The sequence below is a fragment of the Pelophylax lessonae genome, assembly GCF_965119305.1.
Source record: "Pelophylax lessonae genome assembly, chromosome: 12".
Taxonomy (NCBI): domain Eukaryota; kingdom Metazoa; phylum Chordata; class Amphibia; order Anura; family Ranidae; genus Pelophylax; species Pelophylax lessonae.
In genome coordinates, this window is record NC_138779.1 from 191,602,118 (window position 1) to 191,621,557 (window position 19,440).

The following is a 19,440-nucleotide window of genomic DNA, read 5'->3' on the forward strand; positions in this document are numbered from 1 at the left end:
GAGGAGGGGAGGGAGGGAAGGAGAGGGAGGGGAGGGAGGGAAGGAGAGGAGGGGAGGGGAGGGAAAGGGAGGGAGGTAGGGGGGAGGGGGGACGGGGAGGGGAGGCTGTACCTGGTATTTGTAGCACTCCTTCTTGTCACTCTGGGGACTGTTTGACAGTTCTGGGGTCTCTGTGTTGTTACTACAAGGGCAATTTGTGCCATCAAGCTCATTGCAAGTATCCGCATGTCCATTACACTGACATCTATGGAAGACAGAGGAAGTTTAAAGGAGGGCAGAAATTAAAGCGTTTGTAAACCCTAAAACCAAAAACAAAATTACTGTTGCTGTATCTTTAAAGCAACATCATTAGCCCTATAAGACTGCAATTTTTTTTAACAATTTCTGTGTAGTATAAAACCTGGTTGAACCTGCCTGTGCCTCTATTCCTGAAAGTAAACTGACCACGGTAATTATGGCTGCCGATCCATGTACGCATGGTTTACGTATTTCGTCATTCCTCTCTGTGTACAGACACGCTGTGCAAGCCCTCCTCGTTTTTTAAAGCTGCCGTGTTACATACGTCAGCAGAGGAATAGCAGCCCCTCCCAGATGAGTCCCTGTGCTGAAGAACAGCAATGCAAGGGATCATGTGACTGCATTATAGGACCACCTAAAAAAGGTTTAGAAATATTGTAATTTTTAACGCAAAAATGTTTGTTTTGGATTTCCAATTACAAGGAAAGAAACACAATGCGGTAGTACACCCTAAAGCTAAAATCCCTGCATCTACAGATCTCCGCATTCTAACACTAACCTATCTAGCCCTGTAAAGAAGAAATCAGTATACTTACCTTTTTAGAAGCCGATCCGACCCGATCCCACGCTGAGCTTTCAGCCACGGCTTCGCTGTGGAGGCGGTTGAAGCGGATACAGTCAACAATGGAAGCCCCATAGTAAGTCTATGGGTGACGTCACTCCCCATTCATTTTACAGCTATTGTCAGCCATGTCCTGGCGCTGGAGATCGGGTCGGATCGGCTTCAAAAAAGGTATGTATACTGATTTCCTCTTTACAGGGTTAGATAGGTTAGTGTTAGATTGTGGAGATCTATAGATGCAGGGATTTTAGTTTTAGGGTAGACTTTAATTCCACATATTTAAAGGTGTGCAAACCAGGCCCTAGAGAGAGTGAGTAAATGAGTGACTCTGGTAGGTATGTTAGAGTGTAAGCTCCTCCTAGAAGGTTCTGATGTCACTCACTTGGTGCAACGTTTATCCAGCAGGAAGTATCCGGGCAGGCAGCCTTCACACTTGTCTCCAAGACTGTTATTCTGACAATGCACACAGACAGCCGTGTCCTCTGTGGGGCCCTGAGTCACCCAAGTGGGGATCTGGAGAAAGAAAATCAAGCATCTTATGAGGAAATGTAACAAATACAAAAAAATAAACATTAAGGCTGGGTTTACACCTGCTGCGGCTGCGACTCTCGGCAGGGGGTCCGGTGCATCCCTGTTTACCGATTTAGGTGCGAACCAGGTTCGAATTTCTGAATTTGCACCTGATTCTGAGCCAAGGATCCACAGGACCCTTTCCAAATGCGGACCGCGGCCGCTTGGGAGGTGTGTGAAGGGGCTCCATTAGGAGCAGGTCACACTCTCCTGCCATGCGAATTGGATGGGGGAAAACCCGTGACCAATTCGCATAAGTGTGAACCCAGCCTAAAGGATAACTTCCCCCCACCAACAACAAACACTGATGTCCTTACAGCCACTAGGTCCTCAACAAACCGCACCACACTCCAAACTTCCTGGTTGCACAGGAGAGGTGAGGTGAGCAATTGGCTCCTGCAGCAGTTTGTAAAGTGCAGGGGTGTGGCTAAGCATGCGATTGCATAAATCAATGGGCAGGAGCCTATGCACACAGGTGTTTCCTTTACGACTGGCTACCTAAAGGAGACTTCCACAAGAAGGGAAGCAGTGGCTGTGGGACTGGCTAGCTAAACAAAAATACAAACATTCACGAAAGCAACATTCACGGAAGCAGAGCTACTTCTCTCAGAAGAAGCAGAATTACAACCTTCTGCCCCCCAAAGTCGTATACTCACCTGCCCACGCTTCAGGCAGATCCATGCTGTGTTCAACAGGGAGCCACGCAGCTGTTGTAGGAAACTTTCCCAGCTAGTCCCAAATCTTCCAAGCATGTGCAGACAAATGCCATTCACTCCTATAGAGAGGGCATCTATCATGATAGACACGGCAATGCATGGGATTTTGTTTGTGAATGCACAGAATCCAGTGGCAGCTGTGCAGTTCCCTGTGAGCCACACAATGTGGATCTGTTAGGAGAATTGATAGTTATGTGTAAGACCCTGGGGGGTTATGGGGGAATTATTTAAAGGATAATTGTGGAAAAGTACAGTTTTCACCCAAAGGGGAAGTTCCACTTTTCCTCCTCGTTCCCCTCTCCTGCTTAACATTTGGGGTATAATTTTCTTTTGAGGGGTACCCCCCTCCTTCGCCCACAGCTTTCTTGGACATGCCACGGGTCCCTGAAAGATGTGAGACCAATCAAATAGCGCAGTGCAGCTTGCACATGCGCAGTGAGCAGCCGGCTGTGAAGCCTCAAGCAGTAGGGATCGACTGATTATCGGCAAAGCCGATATATTGAGGGCCGATATGCACTTTCCCCGATATATCGGAATCGGCCACCAAGGTGACCGATATTACCGATATTTCGGAAAGTGCATGTACCGGAGTGATGCCTGCAGCTAGAGGTATCACCCCGGTACCGGCGTCCATAGCCGACGGTCGGCTGTCTTGTAATTACAACCGATGCGGCTGAGAAGCTGCTTGGCTGTCATTACAAGGAGCGGGAGGGAACATCCTCCCACCGCTTTCTGCGGCTCGCCCCGGGTCTCCCGTACCACCGGGAGACCTGGGCAACCAGCCTGCATGGCCGCCGAAGACCAGATCAAAGCAGCATTCGGCTGTTATCGGGTCTCCATGCAAAAACCCGGAAGTGATGTCATGATATCACTTCCGGGTACTGGCGCCAGATTAAAAAAAATTACAACATTCAACACAGCTAAACTTGGCGTTTTGAATGCTTTTGAGTACAGTCTTTTAGACCCCCCAGATCCCTCCACAAGAGTACCTGTCAAGTAAAAAAAATAAAAAAAAAACACATTTTTTTAAATATACAAAAATATCGGCCAATATCGGCCGATACTGATACACGATGACCAAAATATCGGTATCAGCAATGAAAAAACGATATTGGTCGATCCCTAGACCAAAGCCCAGTGAAGAAACCAGGCAGATGAGGACATCTCTGGATCCTAGGGCAGATGAGTGTCCTATTATTAGGTTTTTGTAGCTGCTGACTTTTAATTTTTTAACAATTGTCTGGACAACCGCTTTAATATCAGCAAAATCAAACTAGATATTTAAAGAATGACATATTGTTTTGATTACGGAGTAGTGAAATGATTTATTCGTCTTCGAAAAAAAAAAAGGAAAAGCTCACATCACTGGCACAGATGGGCTAATAATCTACTGAGGTAAGCCCCAATCTTTTTCTCGGGTCCCTCGCGGGCACTCCTGGCCCCTCCCTCCTGTCGAGTGCCCCCTGAGCAAGCAAAAAAAAAACCTATAAAAAAACTAAGGACTGTTAAGCTGCTGTATATTACAATTTAAGGTACATTTAGAGACATCAAAAGACACTCTTATATTTTTGTCTGTGTACATTTATTCTACACGCACCTTCTCTGGATCCAAGGAATACTTCTCTGGTTCCATTAGAGCTTTCTCATGCTCCTCCACAGTGATACACACTTCGCTGTTCCCGCGGCAGAAATCTAGACAGGGCCGGCATGTGCCTCCATTAATAGCCGATCCCACAAAGAGGGGTTTACACTTTTCACAGTGCTCTCCCTGGAGAAGACAGAAGAAGCAGTCGAGATGGTAAAACCAGACCTGAGACACCCTGCTCCCATGTGCACCACATCACTGAATTAGAACTCACATCTTGTACTTCTTTTTTACAGCACAAAACAACAGCTAGTGGTGCACCCAACACAAAGGATATAATCTATTCAAATATTTAAATTATAGTATGATGATGATACAATATTTAAACAATGATGTGGCCATAGCAGAGCAATCCAATTCTTGATTCTCCAGAGCAAAACTGCATTAACCTGGTTGCTTTAAAGCAGGGGTCTCCAAACTTTCTAAGCAAAGGGCCAGTTTACTGCCCTTCAGGTGTTAGGGGGGGCCAGACTGTGGTCAGTCAGACTAGAAAATGTCTTGGTATCGGTGGGCATAAACTATGCCCCGTTCCTTTTTATTTTATTAATTTTGCGGACTGAGGCTTTATTACTTAATTGTTATTTGCCCTCAAGCTGCAGGGTGCATGTGTGGCACTTCCGCCCACACTTGATGGGATAGGTCTACGATGTAGAGGTGTCACCGCTTCTGGGGGATATATTGGCGTGATGGCTCCGTCCAGTAACCACGCCCCGGACGACGTCACGTATGACGAAACCAGTTGGGCGGTACCAGGCGTACAGCTACCACGCCCCCTAGACCCCGGCTTCTTACCACACGCGGGATGCCGTGGTTTTATTGAAACTTCTGGCTTTTACTGATGTGATTATTTCAAGCAAATACAATGTAAGTGCATTTCGGAATAAATCTTTTTCACTTATTTTATACTGGATTACGCTATGTGCTCTTCATTTCCTCTCCACATACATGGTTGATAACACCCCTGGAGTTCTATTGCAAGAAGTTATAGTAGAGAAAAATCTTCTTCCCTGATTTCCAAAGGAGGGAATATATTGAGACTTACATCTAAACGTGTGTGGCCTTTCCATTAAGTTGGAAGCCTAGGCTTCTGATAAGCAGCCAATCCATACATTTGTCACGGGTGTATTCCTGCTCCATCACCTCCTTGGGATTCAAGCCTCCTCTCTATCATTGTCCACCCTGGGACTTGTGCATTATTGTTGGATTCTTATGTTTCTTTGAATGGACTTATTTTTTCACATAAATGCACGATTTATGTTAACAATTTTATGCATTATATGGTTTACACCATATTATGTTAGCGCTACACTATTTGTATTTAATATGCCCCATCATTGGTTGTAATGGAAGGAAGAAGGCCCCATTGTTGGTATCAATGGGAAGAACAGTGCCATTGATGGTGTCAGTGGAAGGAATGGTGTCCCATCATTGCTATCAGTCGATGGAATAATGCCCAAGGGCAAGATAAAGGGAAGCAAATGGCCACATCTGGCCCACAGTTTGGAGACCCCTGCTTTAAAGCAACATAGACAAGGATATAAATTCTAAAACTGTTGTATAAAATCTCAGAGTCCATGATTTACCGCAGTTTACAACAGAGAAAATAAAGTGAAATCCGGATTCTATGAGCAACAACAAATTTTCCTCTGCTTCAGATTTCATATATCCAAGTCATGGTGGAGCAGATATGTAACAAAAAAAAAAAACATAAAAACCTGAAGATGCTCCCTACTAAATTAGGTCATGTTTCACAATCTGTTACTATGTTATGTGATCTGTTACTATGGTTAAAGCGGTAGTATATTCATCAGGGGCGTAACTACAGGGGTTGCAATCGCAACCGGGCCCCATGCTCAAGGGGGCCCATGTGGCTCCCCTGTACACCTGAATAGGAGGGGCGACGGGGGCAGCATGTAGAGAAATCACTGTCCTCCTTTTTCCTTCTGTAGCTGCAGGAGAAAAATGGAGGAGATTGGTTCCTCTGTACGCTGCCCTTTGTACACTTCTCCTATCCAGCATACTTGTGTTCTGCTGTCTCTGGTGTCTCTGGGCCCCTGTGTGCTCCCCTGGTCCCCCCCCCCCCCTTCTGTGCTCCCCTCCCCCCTTCAGAATTCTTCCTTCCCTCACCGTAAAAAAGGGCCCCGCAACTAGAGTAAAGGGCGCCAGGGGTCCAGGGGGCCCTTCATGGTTTCTTGCACCGGGGCCCTGAAGGTTCTAGTTACGCCTCTGATACTCATTCATATTACTTTCCATTAGTTGAATTATAGCAGTGCATATTATTTATGTACATTTTTCTTTCCTCTCTTACCTCGTTCCTTCCTGAGATATCGCTGTTTTTATTTAACTCTGAAAACTGCAGGGTCTATGCCGGGGCTTCGTCTTTTCCTTTGTTTGACGTCAGCCCCGTGCTCACACGAGACTCCTTCCCCATTCACAAATTTCTCCACTACCCCATGTGACTCGCTACGTCTCCTATTGGCTGTCCAACTGTTTACTTGGTAACCGTGAACCAAAAGGAGGCTTAGTTACGGCGGCTACTGCGCATGCGCAGGCATTCGGCAAGCAAAGCCGAAAGCGGGCGGAAATAGTGCCCACAAATTACAAGAAGACCCCAGTATGAATGGCGGCACTAAAGATGTAGAAAAAAGGCTGCATAAAGGAACAAAAAAAGAAGTAAGCTACATTTACATGATACTTTACGGTGTAAGTAATTTATAATACAATATTACACACTTATAATTGAAATTTAGAGAAAGAAGGGCTGAGGATACTACAGCTTTAACAGAATGATTTTTCATTTGCTACAGCTTTGCTGGCATAAATTCTTCATAATGTGAAAAAGGGACATCCCATATGTATGATAAAAATACAAAAGGCATACCATTGTGTTATTGTGGCACTGCTTACACACATCTTCCAATCCGAGCCCCTCACAGTCACTGTGCTTATTACAGCGGCAGGCCACTGAGCAGTTCTCTCCCACGTAACCAAAGTCACAGCGGCAGCTGTTTGGCTCCACGCAGGTTCCATTCACGCAGCCATGTTCGCAGACAGGGTGACACAGACCTGTAATGCTATAGGACAAAACAGAAGAAAATAGAAGACAATGTGTCACCATATGTGGGTTAACTTCTGTTCTGTTGTAGATGGATGCAAGAAAAGTCAAAGGAGTGAGCAATCTAGTCACTGCCATTGGCCAATTCATCAGATCATCCTAAAGCAATATACTGAATTTCTTGTAAGAAGGGGTTGTTTACTCACGTGTGCAGGGTATAGCCTTTCTTGCATGTGCACTTAAATCCGTGAAGGAGGTCGCTGCAGTTTTGAGTCTCGTTGCAGTCGTGATGTTGATTTAAACACTCGTTTTCAGGCGGGCAGGACATGAAAGCCCAGTCAGACTCCCTAGAACTGCACTGCTCCCCCATACCTAAAATAAGAACTTTAATTAGTAACTAAACCCCTTGTACCAAAAAATATTATTACCTTGACATGAACAGAACTAAAGTCAAACTCTAATCAGGATTCTAATGCAGGCCATTGACAGCCCACGAGTGCAAGCAAAGAAAAACGCTAGATTCCCCCATCAACACAGTCAGTGTTGATGGGGAAATCGTTCCTGCAGCGCTATAGTGTTCTGCTGACGGGAGCCTTCCTGGCCAGCAGAACACAGTGATTACTGCTAGCAGCTATAGGCACTGACACTAATCACATGTAAAATATCCGATAGGCTGGTTGTACCCAAGCCAATCAATGGATTGACTTGGGTACAACCAGCCTGCCCATAGATGGATCAAATCTCGACCGATCCCTGCTGAACTGGCAGAGATTCCATCCATCTATGGCCGGCTTAAGGAAAGAATACTTTCTACTTTTACTGATTGAGTAAATGCAGCATACATGTCCTCGTGAACATCTTGTATTACATACTATACATAGGAACAAGGTTTTGAAACCACTTTAACACACTGATAAGATTATTCACATTAAAAGGATTACTTTCACATGTTCACTATATGGCAAAAAGTTTGTGAACACCTGATTTTCACATCTATATAACCAGGTACAGGTCTACTTTAACTGAAAATTTTAACATATAAATAAAAGTAAACGTCTCAGATGCTCACTCTATTTATAATCATACAAGTCCCTGTCACAGACCCAACCAGGACAGGGGGCACTTCTCCTACCCACTTATTATGGCCCATAGAGAGAGCAGATCATTCTCTAATGATGGACAACAACATGATAAACGCTGAGAGCAAGGCTTGGAATAATCCTCAGAATACGGACAATAAAGCTTCCCTTCTGGAGTGGATGGAAAGGTGTATTTTTAATCTTGTACAGGTAATGGTCAAAGGGAATATGGTGACCCTCCTGCAGACTGGATTAGACAGGCTCCTTCACTTGGGACAGAAATATTTATCAACAATATCCTTCAAGAATTCTATACAGATGAATAAATGCCACTGTATCAGACTGCCGGAACATTGTTTGTCTTCTGATTACTTGTCTAGTGGACAGATTACACAAGTTTGTGTCTCTCCCATTGTGTGCTTCCAAGGTGTGAATTCCCATTATTAATTGAGTCACCTATTGTTTCTGTCCGTCTGATAATTTCTTGGAAGATGTGATTAACCACTTCCAGACCGCCCGCCGTGTATTTACATTGGTACTGACGTTAGCTGCCATAACCCCCGGTATTTTTCTACACGGCCGGTGGTACTTTTTCACATAAAAGTGGTCCCAGCGGCCGATTCGCCGCGGGATTTCATTTATGGCCGGCAGGAGAGGTGCCCACCCCCCTCCTGCCGCTTCCCGGTCATTTTCCCCGCTTACCAGAGCAGTCAGTAGCGGAGAAAACAATCCGGTCTGTTCCAGTCTCAGGCAGGAAATCATCTCTCCGGGAACAGTTCCGCTTAAGATGCAGAAATTGACTGACAGGAACAGGTTTAAGCCAAGCAGAATGGTGGCAGCTGGTGGTATCAACAAATCCGTTCCTGTCAGTCTCCTTAAAGTGAGTGGATGTCATGATTTGACCATCCACCACTTAAATAGTCAGATCCAGGAAGTGAATTTCCGATTCGCTGAACTCATACTGTAGGCTACAGTATGAGTTCAGCGAATCGGAAATTAACTTCCTAAAGTATTGTCCTTTTTTCAGAGAGAAGGGGGCTTTTTTTGTAATGAGGGTCTTTTAGCCTGGTGGTGGTCTTGGATCTTCTTACCCTTGCAAATGTTCGTGTGGAGTGGACATTGTCACTTTGTGGACTTTTCCCCTATATATGGACTTGCATCTTTGCTCTTTTGATTAGCGCTACACTTTTGCTACATATGTTTTATTGATCTGTTTCTATAATTTAGATCTGTAGTAGCTGCTTTTCGCCTGTTTATGATATTAATTTACCTAAGCGCAGCAATACTCTTATATATTGTTCACATTAAAGAGGACCTGTCCTGCTTATTTCTATTACAAGGGATGTTTACATTCCTTGTAATAGGAATAAAAGTGATAAAAAAAAAAAAGTTTTTAAAGGGACAGTGTAAAAATAAAAAATAAAAAGGAAAATAAATAGAGTAAAAAAAAATGTAAAGCACCCCGTCCCTCTGAGCTCTCGCGGAGGCACCCAAGCTGGGTGTTGGAGGGTTCCGTCACAGTGCCTATATTGGTACACTTATAGGGCTACCCTTTATAGAGGCACTTTGGCCAGAGGTAACTTGCTTTTCCATACATTTTCAAATGTATGCAACAAAGACCCCTGTTGTTGTTAAGCTTTTTCCATTGTGTCCCTTTTGATAGCTAGCAGGGTTAAGTGCTGGAATGTTTTGTAATGAATTGCCCCTTCTGCGTGCACAGTTATAACTATGTATCCTACCTTGTGTTGGTCCACTGGGTCCTCCTTCCATGCATCTTCCTTCTCCATTGCCTTCTTTGCGGGCACACCAGCCGCAGCGAGGGTGCTGGATGCAGGCAGCACAGTGGGTGTGCCGGGAGCAGGATGGAGAGCAGCTTTCTGTACCACTCAGGACTCTGCCGCAGGCACCGGCGGCACAACGCATTGGAAGGAATGTGGGACTCATACACTATATAAAGAAAAGTATTCATTTTAGGGGCACAAGATTGACAGAGGAAGTCTGATACTTTTATAGATATGGTGCTCGTGGTGTCTTTGGAAGCCCTTACAAGCTCACAAGAACGTTCCAAATACAAGGTAATACTAATTGTTACAGCAATAATCTCATCCATAATAGAAGTAATGACAGTTTTGTTAAAGGTGTAAAATAATTCAGCTTTTGCCCAATCTTATGTTACCTGTTTCAGCGCGACGCTCCACACACACTGCTGCCAGCCCCCGTCTGCCCCCTTGGAGCTGAGACACTCATTGCATGTGCTGTGATTGTAGCAAGGAGTGGGACAAGGAAGAGGTGGGGAAGACTCCACAGGCATTGGAGAGACATTGAGCAATGAGTGGCTGAAACACGTCCAGTCGTACGTTGGCTGGACACTGAGGATCCGCCGGGTCTCCCCTACAAATGAGAGCGTTAGTAAAACAGAGAAAATAAGTGTGATAAAAGGGGATTACACAGAAAGAGTAATAAAAAGGCACAGTAAAGCTTGGTGTATACTGGGGTTGATTTGATAATACAGGAGAGGGCAAAATCTGGTGCAGCCATGCATGGTAGCCAATCAGCTCCTAACTTCAGCTTGTTCAAATAAGCAGCTTTGACAATAAAACCTGGAAGCTGATTGGTTTCTATGCACAGCTGCACCAGATTTTTCACTCTCCAGTTTTAGTAAATCAACCTCACTGTAGGGTTTATTTTTGGTCGGCAGGTTAAATGAAAAAAAAAGCATGCATCTATGTAAGCGATGTGGTTGAAGGGACCTCCCCCACTGCACTTTTGTACACTAAGGTCCCTTACACACGGGCTTTCCGATCAGGTCCGCCTGTCAGCTTTTCAGGTGGACCTTAACGGATGCTCCATGCATCCCTATGGGGCAGCGGATGTCAGCGCTGACATGTCCGCTGACACCCGCTGCTATCCGATCTGATCCTGTCTGTGAAATCCAGACAGATGGAAACCCAATTTCCATTTGTCTGGAGGATCGGATCGGATGAAAACGGACAGGCGGTCCATTTTCATCCGATCCCCCATAGAGGAGAGCGGGGATCTGACAGGTCTGTCTCTGCACAAAGAGCAGAGACAGACCTGTCATCTGCCTGCTCAGCGGGGATCAGGGGATCGATACCCGCTGAGAAAAGTGGAGTTCGCAGGGCGCAAAGCCGCGTGAAAGGACCCTAACAGTGGGGACTCCCTACCTTCCCTCCAGCAACTGAACAAGTGCTGGTTTTTAAGTAGGACCATTTGACAGAAGCTGGTCTAACAATCAGTTTTTGGTGAACAGAGGCAGCCTTACACAGATTGAAATATGGACAGTTCCTGCTGAATGGGTCGAATTTTAATATGTGTGTACCAGAGACAGATAGAATGAGAAAGGCAGGTGAAAAGAGACAGAATCAGAGGCTGAGAAAGAAAAAAAGACAATAAGGAAAAAAGACTGAGTATAGGAATGTCACAAAGAGAGCATCAAAAAGTGAAAGAGAGCAAGAGACATAAAAGAGAGAAGAGTTAGCGTATATGAAACATAACAGAGAGACAGCAAGATACATAAAGAGAAAGCATGCAAGCGACATAATGGAGAGAGACTGCACAAGAGACATGACATAGCGAGAGATTGTGCAAGAGACATCATGGAGGAAGAGCATGCAAGAGACCAAAGGAGAGGTAAAGAGAGAGAAAAACATAAAACAAAAATAGATAGTAAGACACATAAAAGAAAAAGACAAAGAGAAAGTAAAAGATATACATATAGAATTAGATAAATTAATCCCATCAATCAGTACCCAGTGCGAGTGGCCATCATCCCGATAATTAGATACAAAAAAGGGGTACCCCCAATGGTTTGTGACTTTATATGCCACTGATGCACTGAAAAAATTAGACAGAAAAGTATAAAAAAATATATAAACTTTATTACATGAAAAAAATCAACAACATTGACATTGACAATTTGTACATATCCAGCAACCGGCTGGATATACAAAGAATTAAAATTGCATGCAATAACAGACCAGTTACTGTACAGAAGACTCCTAGGAACCATAGGTGGAGAGAACCGGAACGGACCCTATGCGTTTGGGGTGTAGCACTCTTCTTCAGGGGTCAACCAAAGTTCAATACCCTAATTGTACCAGAGGAAGTCCTTCTATAGAGATAACTGGGCTGTCAATTAAAACGGTATACAACCGAAAAAAGGAATGCCAGGTCTCACATAAACATAGTTCACAGGGGAAGAGAGCAGTATAGAGATTGGCTGGTAGACGGCAAGACTGTGGGCGCCACAGTGATCCACAGTTGGTCCTAAGCGGTCCTTAATGGGCATCTAGGTCAGTATGAAATACCTGCTCTGGATGCGTATTTCTCGTGGCTAGAGGTAAGCAATGTGTGAAAGGAGTATTATTCCAAGACGTGGAGTATGCCTGCGTCTTTCCTGTATTTCGGTTGTTCATGGCCACATGCAGTCTTCCCCCGAGAAGGAGGAAAGGACAGGGTGTCTGGACTGGGACTGACCTGTGACCTGCAGACAGTCCGGCTCGGGTGATCACTCTCTGGCTGGCTCTAATAACGTGGAGGAGGCACAGGTGTCCCTGTTGTCTATCCACTCCAGCAGTGTGCCCGGCGGGCAGCGGCAGAGGTAACGGCTAGGCTTCGGTCACGGTGCTGTGGTGGCTGTGGCTCTGCCTCCTTCCCTTGCCTGCCCTCCCCAGAGCCTATCTGTAGCCGGCTCGTCGGGACAGCAATCCCAGCTTAGGGATGCAGTCCCTCGCCTAGCTGGGAGGAGGGCGAGGTGCTGGCCAGGTGGATGAGCGAGGTAATCAATCTCCAGAGACCAGAGGGGGCTGTTAGGCAAATTAGGTGGCTGCAAGGCCTAAGGTGACTGCCTAATGTGACTAATTGAAGAGCCGACTCTGCCCGCCCCTCTTAAAGTTCCGCCTGGGTCCAATGGACCCAGTGAGACCCAAGGTAGGGCCCGTCCTGCAAGGAAATAGTTAAAGAGAGAAAGAAAACACAAAGGAGAGAGAGTAGTTACTACTTTCTTACCTGTACGTTTAAACTGACGGGTCCACATGCACTTTCCTGACGCAATGCACTTTTGGCAATCAGAAGCCTCACACGAGATCTCAGAGCAGTTACTGGCCAGGAATATTTCCCGTTGATTAATGCGACAGTCGTTTTCCGAGGTGCAGCTTCCATCACTGCCAATGCAGGCTCCCTCTGGACAGTTTGTGCACCATTTGCAGCGTGGGGATCCCTGGGTAAGAATCAGAGAACATATTCATTTATCTCAAATGTATAACAGGTAAGCTTTTTATTTCACACCCTTTCTGAGCACATACAGAATATTCCTGCTCTTACAGTGCATCCGGTAAGTATTCACAGAGCTTTACCTTTTCCACATTTGATGTTACAGCCTTTTTCCAAAATGGATTAAATTCATTATTTTCCTTAAAATTCTACAAACAATACCCCATAATGGCAATGTGAAGGAAGTTTGTGTGAAATATTTGTAAATTTATTAAAAAACAAAAAAAAAACCCATGTACATAAGTATAGTTTTTTTTATTTATTGCTCACGCTCTGGCGATCGCGGCAATACCTCACATGTGTGGTTTGAACAGCGATTTAATTTGCGGCGTGACTTCCATATACATTTTCTTTCGTGTGCAAGCTCACGACGACGGGGGGGGGGGGGGGGGGGGGCGTCTAAAACTTTTTTTTTTTCCAATTTATTTTTTTACATTTTAACACAGGTTTTTAAAAATAAAATAAAAATCTGATCACTTTTATTGCTGTCACAAGCAATGTAAACATCCCTTGTGACAGCAATATGCAGTGACAGGTACTCTTTATGGAGGGACCGGGGTCTAAAAGACCCCACACCCCTCCACTACACTTTCATGTATTCAAAATGCCGAAAACTGCATTTTTGAATACATTCACTTTTTGAAACTGCCGCCTTTAGCAGCCGAGCTTCCGGCTTTGATCGGGACTCCATCCAGCTGGCGGATGCCCCAGCTGGTTGTTCGTGTCTCCCGGTGGGACGGGAGACCCGGGCAAAGCCACGGAAGGCGGCGGTAACGATCGAGCAGCTCCCGCATCAGTCATTGCCGCCGGAAAGCTGACCGCCGGCTCTATAAAACGGTACCGGGATAATGCCTCTAGCTAGAGTATCCCCCAGAAAGGTCTTGCACCGCCCAAAAAGAGCCTGTTATCAGACCGGGGACAGTCGCAGGTTGGAAGGAAGAATCTTACCGAAGGGTAAGAAAGCCGAACCGAATGACCTTGTGGACCCATCTGACTTGTACCAGGGGAGTCCAAGGGTTTGGGAACCAGCAAAGACGCCACCCCACCCCAGATACGGGTGAGGGGGCACCTTCATGCTGAAGGGGCCTTGTCCGCGGGTCTGGAGAAGCCCGCTCTTGACTTGCCAGACCAAGTTTGCTTGGATCCTCCAGAGGAGGTCCGGAAGGGCTCCGATCTCTTGACGGTCGACCATGAGGGACAAAAAAACTTCTTATGAGCCGTGAAGGAGGGCCCACATCTACGAGGGTCCTTGCTCTTAGTAGCCTGCGGAAGAAAGGGTTTCCCCCTGTGAGACCTTTAATGATGTCTACTGACCATTACTGTATGGTTAGTAGTAACACACAGGTCTTGCCGCTATGGCCTACAGAGGGTGAAATCAGGGAAAGGCTGGATAAACTTAACACAAACAAATCACCAGGCCCGGATGGCGTACATCCGAGAGTACTCAAGGAACTCAGTAAGGTGAAGTAATTATGAAGAGCATCTGCAATCGCTTGATTTATTCTCCCTGGAGAAGAGACGCCTGAGGGGGGACATGATAGCAATTTATAAATATCTCAATGGGGATCTCGGCATAGCAAAACAGCTATTCAGTCGAAGGGATTGCATGAAGACTCGAGGGCATACAATGCGATTAGAGGAGAAGCGTTTTAACCTTAGGCAACGTGGGGGGTTCTTTACTGTTAGGGCTACAAGATTGTGGAATTCTCTACCACAAGAGGTGGTTTCTGCGGGAAGTATGGTGGCTTTCAAAAGACTCAAGGATCAGAACATTCAGGGCTATGTGAGATGATTACAGCCACACACACCTACACAGGTTGAACTGGATGGACTATTGTCTTTATTCAACCTCACCTACTATGTAACTATGATGTCATCCAGGGTAGCACCGAACAGGTGATCTCCATGAAAGGGAAGATCAGTCAAGGCCTTTTTAGAAGTCTGGTCTGCAGACCAGAATTTGAGCCGAAAGACACGCCAGAGAGCGTGCCTTTTTTCTTTTTCTTTTGCTTCGTGTCCTACTCTTGAAGAGGGAAGTATAACCCAATGGTTAAGAAGATCAGGAGCTGTGTCTGTCAATGAACGAAATAGAAAGACCATCCTCCTTGTAGACATAAAGTGCAGCAGAAATTTCATCACAGTCCCTGTATAATTTATAATCCCAGCACACCTACCGTAGTTAGCTGGGCACTCATGGAGCGAGGGTGCTGTGCCAGACACTCACTGCAGGTCTTCAACCTTCTACAGTCATCTGCAGATCTTGGCAAAGGGAAGCATGAGCAGAGGGGTTGGAGACAGCCATGCCTAATATATAAAAAACAAATGCTTTAAAATGATATCTTAACATGCCAGAAGAGGCAAATTATCATAATATACCTCATAACTATGAAAAACAGAAATGTACTAACCATAGCAATTATCTAGATGCTTCCTTTTAAAGCGATTGTAAACCACTGTTTGTTTATTTTTTGTTTTTTTCGGACCTGCAAGGTAAAGACATAATGTGCTAGCATGCATCACATCCTAGCACAATATATGTGAAACACACCTGAAAACTAAACCCTCCAGCGATGTGATGTAATCACTGGAGGCAGCGTCCATCTTCACCCGTCTTCCTTCCAGGTCCGCAGTCTCTGGCTGTGTGACAGGCCGCAGCCTCGATGACGTCACTCTTGCGCATGCGCGGGAGAGTCGTCATTCGTGGCACAGGTATCTGAAGGAACGGCATGGGTGGCTGTTCCTTCAGAGCACATATGCCGATGACGTCATCGGCTTTATGTAATGTAAATATCTCCTAAATGGTACACATTTAAGAGATATTTACAGTACCTATAGATAAGCCTTATTATAGGCTTACCTATAGGAACAAAGTATGAGTTTGAGTTTACTTCCTCTTTAAGCTGACCACACATGCTACAGCTTGATTGTTCCAGGTCCTTTAGTTTTACCAACAACTATGCTGCGCAAGGTCCTACCTGACTACATGGGAATTGAATGGATTGATTTTGGTGGATCCGCACATTACAAACTTGTTTGTAAAATAAAGTTGATGCAAAAGATTGTTCAATCAGATTGTAACACACATTGTCAGGTCTAAAGGATAAGTTCAACTTTCAATAAAAAATAATAAATGCACATATTTTTGCAGGGAAAAAAAATGTGCATTTATAATTTTTTACCTGCAGGAACCTGGCAAACATTGTACCTGACCAGTGATCAGTGGTGTAATGTCAGGCTTCTGCAGACAAGCCCTGCAGCTTTCTGCCCATACTTGCATACAGGCTGTCTGTTGAAAGCTGCAAGGCTTGTGAATGAATTATGAAAGTGCTCATCAGCTCCCTAACAGTTCATTCAGAACTACAAGCCCTCAGCCACATAGTTGTTGTTCATTCATTCACAGGAAAATGTGAATGAATGACACAGCCGACCCCCATCTCAGGCTACCGCTGCAGCAGTTTCATATCTGCCAAATAGTGCATTCAACTGCAATACCTGAGTACTACCAGGTATATTTATATTAGCACAATGGCAAAGTTTTCATTCTGGCACCTAATGCCACTATTGTGAGGGGCGACAGGAGCAACTCATCTCTCCCATTTTAGTATGAGATGACTGGGAGAGCAGGTAGTAACGATTCTTGGTACAAAACATACATCAACAAAAATACTCTGCAAGTTATTTTAGCAATAGAAAAGCAAACAGTTTTATACAAAACAACACTTTCACAAATGGCTTAGAAAGCTATAACCTCTCTCTGCTGATTGGCATGTAAAGAATGCCATTATTAGAGGATTAACAATAATACTATTAAAGACTGGCACACTGATAAGAAATAAATACAGGTGTGTAAGCGCTTCCACCCTCTCACATCCCAGCTCCGCTCGGTGCCCAGACACACAGGCTCATGCCGAAGCCTCAGGTAGCACAAATCACAGGAGAGGTCGCCACTCAGAATGCCATCCAACAATGGTTATCCTTTATTACAAAAACATGTATAACAGCTGTAAAACAGCCAATGCGTTTCAGCCGCCAGGACTAAGGCCCCGTACACACGTTCAGATATTCGGACGACTTATCGTTCGCATTTTGTTGCATGATACTAACATCGAATTCAACAATGCGTACTATGATACTTTACGTACGTATGATTTTTGTCGTATGATTTGGGAAAAGCTTCCAGGTTGCTTAGCTACGTATCAGATGGTGCAAAACAAAAACAATGGCAGCCAGGCTTTTTCCGTGCTATTTTAGTGTTTCTAAACATGCACGGTCTTTGTCGATCGATTTTTAGTGGACGCACAGTGTACTGATGAAACGATTGTCGTTCGCTGGGCTATCGTATGACAGAAGTTTTCCTGTTTGTCCCTTCGGATTTTGTTGGACCAACTGTCGTGATCGGCTGTCGAAAGCTGTGTACTAATGATCAGATTATCGCGCGATCGGGTCGAAAGCGAGTTTTATCGTACGATTATCAGAACGTGTGTACGGGGCATTAGGCCTGACGTGAAAACGCGTTGGCCGTTTTATGGCTGTTATACGTGTTTGTGCAATAAATGGATAACCATTGTTTGATATTCTAAGTGCTGACCTCTCCTCTTGTGATTTACACTGCTAAGAAAAACACTCACTTAAAATATAGGTAGAGTTTTCCACTTAGCACCAATAGACTGTGTTACTGTTGAGCGCCATTGGATTGTTAGTGTTGCCACTCGGCACCAATTGGCTTAACCACTTAAGCCCCGGAAGATTTTACCCCCTTCCTGACCAGGGGGTATTTTGCGATTCGGCACTGCGTGACTTTAACGGACAATTGCGCGGTCGTGCGACGCTGTACCTAAACGAATTTGACGTCCTTTTTTTCCCACAAACAGAGCTTTCTTTTGGTGGTATTTGATCACCTGTGCGATTTTTTGATCACGCGCTATAAACAAAAAAAGAACGTCAATTTTGCAAAAATAACAATATTTTTCACATTTTTTTATATGAAATTCCCCCCCAAAAAAAAGTAAAAATCTAAATTTTTTAAAATTTTCGGCCAATTTGTTTTATGCTACCTATGTTTGGTAAAAAAAAAAATCGCAAAAAGCGTATTTTGATTGGTTTGCGCAAAAGTTATCGCGTTTACTAACAAAGGGAAAGACTTTTGTCATTTTTGTTGTTTTTTTTTTTTAACGCGTAATGGCGGCGATCTGCGATTTTTTTTGCGGTACTGCGACATTGGGGCGGACAGATCGGACCCTTGACTGACATTTGTGACACTTTTGGGGTTACCAGTGACATTTCTACAGTAATCAGTGCTATACATATGCACTGTTACTGTAAAAATACACTGGTAGTGAAGGGGTTAACTTTATTTGGGAGGGAGGGGCTGTGTGTATCCCTAGGGGCGTGCTTTCTACTGTGATTGGCTGTGGCTTGAGCTGTAAGGACACTGATCAACGGATCTACATACTAGATCCGTGTGATCAGTGTCTTTACAGCGAGGAGAATGACAGGTGGCTTGTTTACACAAGCTGCCTGACATTCTCCCTCTCCCCCGCCGATCGCCGAGTGGCCGGCGGACATCGGGTCCGCTGGTCACACGCGCGGGGGGGTCCGTGACCACGCGGGGGCGCGCGCTCGCTCCCTAGACCCTCACAAGCTAGTGACGTAGCCCCCTACGTCACTTTGCCTGTGAGGGGCTGACTGCCGATGTAGATCGGTGTTAGGCAGTCGGCAAGTGGTTAATGTTGCTGTTATGCACAAATGCACTGTTAGCGTTGCCGCTGAGTACCAATGCATTAACACTCTGAACAGCACTGACGTCCTATAAGCTTTTAATAAAGACACTTCAGGGGTTCTTTTTTTTTAAGGGTTTCTTAACAATAAAAAAAAGTTGCTACTCCACTATCTCCCTCACTAAAATGTGAGGCCGCTGGATGTGCAGTATAAACTGTATATAGCTGTGGCCATATACAGAATACCGCACTGTGTTTCGGGTTTGAGCCAAGACTTCCTGTTTCATACCCAGGAACACAATAGAGTCTATCTGATTGGCGCTCGGCCATTCAGAGAAAGCAATGTATTCTAGTAATGAATACAAAGCTTCCTCTGAGTGGTTGAGTCAGAGAGGGGAGGCTGATGATGTCACAACCTCTGACTCAGTCAATCAGAGGAAGCTTCATATTCATTGCTAGAATACATCCCTTTCTCTGAATGGCTTAGCACGGATCAGATAGACTCTA

At 44.9% G+C, this 19,440-nt stretch overlaps 1 protein-coding gene across 1 annotated transcript in view; it reads right to left on the reverse strand.

Annotated features, from left to right (window-relative positions):
• Positions 1 to 19,440, reverse strand: part of MEGF8 (multiple EGF like domains 8) — a 113,601-nt gene that overhangs the window by 2,894 nt on the left and 91,267 nt on the right. Inside the window, exons 34-42 of the mRNA XM_082273582.1 lie at positions 15,391 to 15,520; positions 12,953 to 13,163; positions 10,101 to 10,315; positions 9,664 to 9,871; positions 7,052 to 7,217; positions 6,672 to 6,864; positions 3,743 to 3,913; positions 1,242 to 1,372; positions 112 to 244 (exon numbers count right to left, since the gene is read on the reverse strand). Coding sequence (XP_082129708.1) covers positions 112 to 244; positions 1,242 to 1,372; positions 3,743 to 3,913; positions 6,672 to 6,864; positions 7,052 to 7,217; positions 9,664 to 9,871; positions 10,101 to 10,315; positions 12,953 to 13,163; positions 15,391 to 15,520 — 1,558 coding nt within the window. The remainder of the gene's footprint in view (positions 1 to 111; positions 245 to 1,241; positions 1,373 to 3,742; positions 3,914 to 6,671; positions 6,865 to 7,051; positions 7,218 to 9,663; positions 9,872 to 10,100; positions 10,316 to 12,952; positions 13,164 to 15,390; positions 15,521 to 19,440) is intronic.